The sequence below is a fragment of the Oratosquilla oratoria genome, chromosome 19 (assembly GCF_046742065.1).
Source record: "Oratosquilla oratoria isolate Oo_2021 chromosome 19, ASM4674206v1, whole genome shotgun sequence".
NCBI lineage: Eukaryota > Metazoa > Arthropoda > Malacostraca > Stomatopoda > Squillidae > Oratosquilla > Oratosquilla oratoria.
The window spans coordinates 58,452,480-58,459,429 of record NC_134795.1 but is presented as its reverse complement, the minus strand read 5'-3'; the positions used below and the strand labels follow the sequence as shown (position 1 = coordinate 58,459,429).

Genomic DNA, 6,950 nt, shown 5'->3' with positions numbered 1-6,950 from the left:
TCCTGTTCCACCTGCCCTCTCTTCCTCACTCCATCCATCCTTGAAACCCCCAACAACACAAATTTCTCCTTCTGCCTTACATTCCAAGTCTCTGCCCCATACACTTTCTTTGGCAAAATCACCCCTTCATACATTAGTTTCTACCCATCCCTCCCCAGATATGTATTTCTAATGATACTTTTCATTCCCCCAAGATCTGTAACTGCTTCCCCCATTCTAGAATTTACGTCCACCTCAAGTCCTCTTATTCCCTCCTATATGTGACAATAAATACTTAAAACTATCCACCTCCTCTAGCCTCCCTCCTTTAAGACTTAACTTAAACTCATTGCCACCTTCACCCCTTTTACATCTCATCACCTTACTTTTACCCACATTCACTTTCAACTTCCTCCTATTTCATACCTCCCCAAACTCCATCCCTGATTTACTCTCTCCTCTAACCCAGCCATGAGCAGTGTCATCAGCAAACAAGAACTGGCTCATCTCCTACTTCCATTCACTCTCACTAACTGGCTCACTTCCCATTTCATTCCACTCTCATTAACTCTCATTTCATTCCACTCTCATCTCCATTCCCCTGCCCATCTCCATTGCATTTACCTTTCACAGCACCCCATCCATGTGCTGTAACAAACCAAAATCAACCACGAAAAGGACAAGATGCAATGAAGGAATTTACTACTGTACTGGTATCGGACTCTTTCACTGGATGAAAGTAATTGGAGAGGAGCAGTTGCCAGTTCTCTATGTGTAGAAAGGTATAAGATATATAACTGAAGTTGATAGAAATTTCAGACCCAGTCTGAAACCAAGTAACAGTCCTTCACAGCTCCACTTTCTACAGGACATTCAGGAATACAGATTTTGAAAATGGGCAGTTTTGCAGAACCACCACATGTAGGCACCTATCACTGGTCTTAAAGGAGAGAAACATGGAGGACAATGATCTTCAGCACCAACCTTCAAATCCACAATCCTCCTTGATGCTTGCAATAACCTTCCTTACTGCTGTGACAAGAGCCACAGTCTTGGCATTAGAGCCAAGGGAGCGTTTTGTGATGGTTGCATTGCACAATGGACAATGAGCACTGCCTCTTGCCGAGAGTTTAACAATTTGTTGTATGCAGTCCCCACAAAACGAGTGTCCACACTTTGTTGTTAGGGGGTTTTTCATTAAATCGAGGCTGTAACAGAGAAAAAAATAATTATTCTTGGGACTGATATAATCCTGAAGAAATAAGAATGCATTGAAAATAAGAAAGGGCTGCACAATTTCATAGATGGCTGTTGAACTGCTATACCACCTATATCTGTGTATAATAACAAAGGCTCTACGTGGTTTCTAACTAGAAGCTTCATGAAATCAATGTATCCTGTTCATCATCACTAGCCTTTGCCACAAAACCGAAAGTGAAGTTAAGGAGTTGTAGGGTTGGTAAAGGAGAATGAAGGCAGGTGATAACAAGGATAATTTAAGTTAAAAGGAAAGTTATACTACTACTGACTCAATCACTATCATATTTTTTGCATTACTTTCCTCATGGGAGTCAATCCCAGGGTTATCATTAGGTTGTGGTGAGACAAGAATTAACTCCCCTTCTACAAGGTGGAAGAAGTCTAAGCTCCCCCACCCATAGTTAAATTTTGAACTACTAAAAACTTGAAGCTGGATCAGAATTTGACTCGTTCCAGTAAGAATCTTCTACGTAAGTATTATGAGTAGCTTGAGATGTGTACCATGCCTATTGCACCAGGGACATCAACAAAAGTAACTCACCAAATAACACATTTCAGTGTCTTCTGCATGTCCTGCAATATTGAATTCATCTGGCTTAAACGGTCCCCCATCTTGTTCTCCACCCTTCATGCTATGTGACTGAAAATAAGAGAAAGAAAACTGTCATGAGACTTACCTATAATCCTTATAATCTATCTTAATATACAGCCAAATACCAAAACCAAATCTCAAGTATGGAAAGTAAACTTTCAATCCAGCTGATATCATCAACCATTGTTGCTCCCAGGAGATCAGTAACAGTCACCAAGTTTGGCCCATAAATCACCCAAGGAAAAAATACTGACCAGTTGTCTGGGTACAGCTAAGGTGGGGCAGTATAAGATGAGGTGTTCAGCATCTTCTAAGTGATAGGTATCTGAAGGAATTTGTTTTTGTGACCAGGGTTTTTCTGTGTTGATATTGTCTTGGTGCTAAATGGTGACCTGAATATCGTTTCACTACCGTGGATTTTTTTTTTCAGGAGGGATCTATCTGTAAGGCTAATGTCTGGTGGGGTTTGAAGAAGTAGAGTCTTTGATCTTGGAGTGCTGGTTTAGTAATTTGTAGGTGAATATGTTTTTGTACTGCATGTGTTGTGTGGTGCTGGTGGTAAGTTATAGATATTTGAGAAATATGATGATGGTGTATCCTTTTTTTTTCTTTCTTTTTTCTCTCCTCATAGTTGGCTGTGCTTGTGTGATGCAATTAGATGGGTAAGCAGAGTTGAGAGCTCATGCAGAGTTGTGTACCTGTGTATGCATGTGTGTGTGCACGTGATTCACCATGGTCTTGGATCACGTGTTGGACTCATGGTTGTCAGCTATTTCTCTCCTGGAGGAGAGCTCAGAGCTCATATATGACCAATCTATGGGTAATCCTGTGACCTTACACGCAAACACAGCCCCAACTCGATTACTATCATATTTTTTTGCATTACTTTCCTAATGGGAGTCAATCTCAGGGCTATCATTAGGTTGTGATGAGACAAGAATTAACTCCCCTTCTACAGGAGGAAGAAGTCTAAGCTCTCCCCCCCCCCACAGTTAAGTATTGAACTACTAAAAACTTTAAGCTGGATCAGAATTTGACTCATGCCAGTAAGAATCTTCTATGTAAGTACTATGAGTAGCTTGAGATGTGTACCATGCCTATTGCAAAACTCACTGGGGCCTGTCTCTTTCTCTCCAATTTTTGTCATGCCTAGCCTCAAATACATGTACAGCTTCAACTCAATATATGCTCTTCATTTCTAATATCATATTTAGATCTGAATTAATTTATTGTTCGAGCTTGGGTTATATACTCTAAGCTCAAAGTACTTATACATCTGCATGGAGAACTATTTCTTCACATCTTTTAGAAATGTATTTGCCAGTCTGAGAACCAGCCTGTCCGTTGTATTCTCTTGACCTTGCTTACATCCTTCACTCTGTGTGTGGATCATAACACTGATGTATTCCAGTTTTGGACAGATCAGGGTTTTCATGAGTTTTTATATCATCCATGAGCCACTCTAATCTTCTCCAGCAGTCCTGTCTCTCCCACAATCCTGCTGATATTCCTGTCAGGTGACAGGGTGTTGTACATCTACACACCCACATCTTTCTCGTCTTTTGCCTTTTTAATGGATTCACATCCCATGGAATAGTTTAAAGATAGCCTTTTGCAGTTTGTGCCCATTCACAGTATTTTGCATGCTTTTGTATTAATTTTTTTCCTTTCTTGGTTCCATGCAAAAATAGTGTCTAGATCTTTTTGCAATAGCCCAATATCCACCTTGTTTTTAAATCTTTTCATGATTTTGGCGGTGGTAAAATTAATATACAAAAAAAAAAAGTTCAGAATAAATTAATCATGTTTTTCAAACAAACATTGCATATGGCCCCATATGATGATAACTCTCTTCCATACAAGTCATGAGCAATTATGAATTTATTTTTATTTTTCAAAAATAGTTTTACTTTTCAGATAATAGGAATCTCACCATTCCTTTATGATTAAGATTTTACTCTAATATACACAAATGATGTATGATCCAAGTCCCTAAAGTCCTGCCTGTACATTAAGTCAATACTAAACACTAAAATGGAGGCAATAATTTTGACATATTCCATAGATACATACTCTCACAAAAGATAATAGCCACTGAAATACCAAAGACAAGAAATCACTGAAGGAATACAGAGTATCTCAGAACCATATATCAGGGACCAAAAGGCAACAATGAGGTTCCCTAAGGAGTAATACTATCATCTACATTATCTAACCTATTCACACATTACCTCCCACCCCAAACTTGAAGCACAACATCAAAGCTCTTACATGAGCAAATGATCTGCCAGGTAACAATAATGGACTAGAATTGCAACCACAAATGGCAACCAAATATCACAATTTACTTCAGTAGGCTAAATTTTACATATGACATGTACACATAACCATTAATGTACACTTTAAAAACCATATGGTGAAGGCATATAAGAAACTATTACACTCAGCACAGTAGCAGGCACAGGATTTAAATAGCAGAAACATTTATCTTTCTCTACACTACAGCATGGTGTCTGACAATTAACATCTTACAAACAATACAAAATAAGGCATTAACAATACCTGGCTATATCATAACCACTAAAAGAACACCAATACTCAGAATTCAAAATCATTCCCATAAATCAACACATGAGGATAGGCATACAATTTTATATTATCGCATTCAAACTCTCCCATCTCTTGCACCATATCACATGAATACAGCCCACTTACTGCATTATAAAAATAATCCCAACAGTATTTTGCTCAAACATCTACAACAAATCCGGTATTCTGCTCAAACATCTACAACGACCTACGCTCACAATATACAGGAAGCGATTTGTGGAAAAACCCTATTACACCCGTAGCATTTCTCAGGGAGAAGGGACGAATTGGTCAGACAGTCTAGGGAACGATGATGACAACCTACCCTCAATATTGGAAAATAAGGTGTCACACACATACACACAAAAGAATAAATAAATATATAAATAGATAAAATAAAAAACTTGGATTACAAAACAAGCCCTTCACTTCAAACCACCCCAGAAATCAAACCAACAGAGATATCACTCACAAACTAGCAAAAATAGTACTGGCATGCCTATATTTGGGTTACCATCCTGCATCAAAACAGTAATAACACAGAATCAACCTAGCAAGAAACTCCAGTTGTACCAGATGCAACTATCACACACAACACTGAGCACCTCTACTACACTGTCCTGCACTCACTCTCTACACTGAATAATTTATGGGCTAAAGTAGTGGCAGGCAGGCAGGCAGTGACTCATTTCCAAGAATCCAGGCTCCCCTGCAAGAGAACTAGGGCAATGAATTGGAAAACTGACCATTGGCAAGTACTGTACCTGCAAGATAAGAATCAACTCCCACCCAATTCACCTTCACTTCCATATGGAGGTACAGTCCTTATAGCTCCTGATCAGTTTCTGGGCAAGACCACTGAACTCTTGACAAATTTTAGTTACGTTTCTTATAGTCATCAAGTAGAGCTGACCACCAGTGCTAACTCCATTCCATCTACCACTATAAACAGGTGATACAAAAATTGTCTGATACTGATAACATTTGGACAATCGTCCACAGTTTCATCATAGAGAAGGGAAGATCCACTAACTATTGCCAACCACTGGGGTTACTGCATTCCAGTTGATGTAACTTGATTCAACAATTACCATCATCGCTTGCAAATGAGTCCTTTTTTTTGGGGGGTTTCTGTTTTTTCTCTTTCATTCTGAGTAAATCCTGCTTGTTAAAGGTTTGTAATCTTAGCCCAACTTACAATTTTGCTCTTGCCATTTATCAAGTCTTTTTAAGCACTGGTCTTTTCAAGTTCTACAAGATTCAGATCACCTTCCTTTCTGGCACATTCCTTGCATTTTTATGCTATTTTATCTACATTTTCTATGCCATTTTGATTTTTTGTTACTACTCGGGTTTCGTCCTGGCAATGGTACTATTCTTTACCTGACAGTTTAGCTTGCCACTTCTCACCATTATCTGCTTTATGGAAATCTCATCACCATTACAGAATATTCTCCACACACTTCTTGTTTTATTATCCACTAAATTTTGCCACTATCTTAAAATTAAATAATATTATTCAATATTCTAGAAGCAATGAAAACATATGCATTTAAACACAGCATTTCTTTTACATTTACATTCAGCCACAAGTTATAATACCCAAGAACATATTTCCAGATTGTTGACCTCTAGCTGAGTGAACACAACTATAATATAATTGAAGTGGACCAGAGGACCTCTTGCTAGTCAGTATTAGTGTCAGTGACACTGTCAGTATCGCAATTCATAAACACTCAGCACTGGGACAACCAGTAACAACTACAACTACAGTCAACACAATTATAATTTTAACTTGACATACTTTCCCTCTTTCAGATATACACCTTCCACCTAATGTTGACAATACTCTATGCTATTACATGAACCTTATCTCACTTGTTTAAACATTGTATTATAATAATAATTGGGAAGAGTATGGTCTATTAATTACAAACTGGTTTCATTTTCCTTCAAAATTACAGGATGCACACCTTTAAACCTCTTCATCCTCAGGAGAAATCACATTTCCAACTTAACATGATTAATATAACTTCTTATTAAGAGCTAAATTTTACCTTCAAATAAATGTCCAAGAAGAATTTCACCCTTCTACTTCATGATCATGTTCCAACCCAAACAGTACCACACATCTGCCCTACTTTAAAGTAAACAACTTTAACACTTCTACATTAAAAATAATGCGTAAACTCGACCCTTAAATAAGTTTATAACCTCTCAAACACATATATTCCAACTCATCTCGTCAGCCGATAGTACTGTATATCCATGACATTTCGCGCCAAAACTTTCATAACACCCCCCCTTCATACGATGGAAAGGCTCATAACCGTGATCAGCTGATTCATGTTGTTCCACTTTAACCACTTTATCATATTGCAATATAACGCAAAACACCCACAAGGAATTAAAGATACATATATGAGCCTAAACTACTAAGTAAATGTACAATAAACTTGTTTTATACCCTGTAGTCGCGCTAAGTTGAGGAGAATTCGTCCCACCTTTGACAAATTGTAAACAAAACTTG

The 6,950-nt window shown here is 38.0% G+C and overlaps 1 protein-coding gene across 1 annotated transcript in view; it reads right to left on the bottom strand.

Annotated features, from left to right (window-relative positions):
• LOC143035932 (uncharacterized) overlaps positions 1–6,950 on the bottom strand; it is a 52,801-nt gene extending 45,851 nt beyond the window's left edge. The window contains exons 1-3 of the mRNA XM_076203151.1: positions 6,888–6,950; positions 1,781–1,879; positions 964–1,187 (exon numbers count right to left, since the gene is read on the bottom strand). Of these exons, the coding sequence (XP_076059266.1) occupies positions 964–1,187; positions 1,781–1,851 (295 nt within the window). The 5' untranslated portion in view covers positions 1,852–1,879; positions 6,888–6,950. The remainder of the gene's footprint in view (positions 1–963; positions 1,188–1,780; positions 1,880–6,887) is intronic.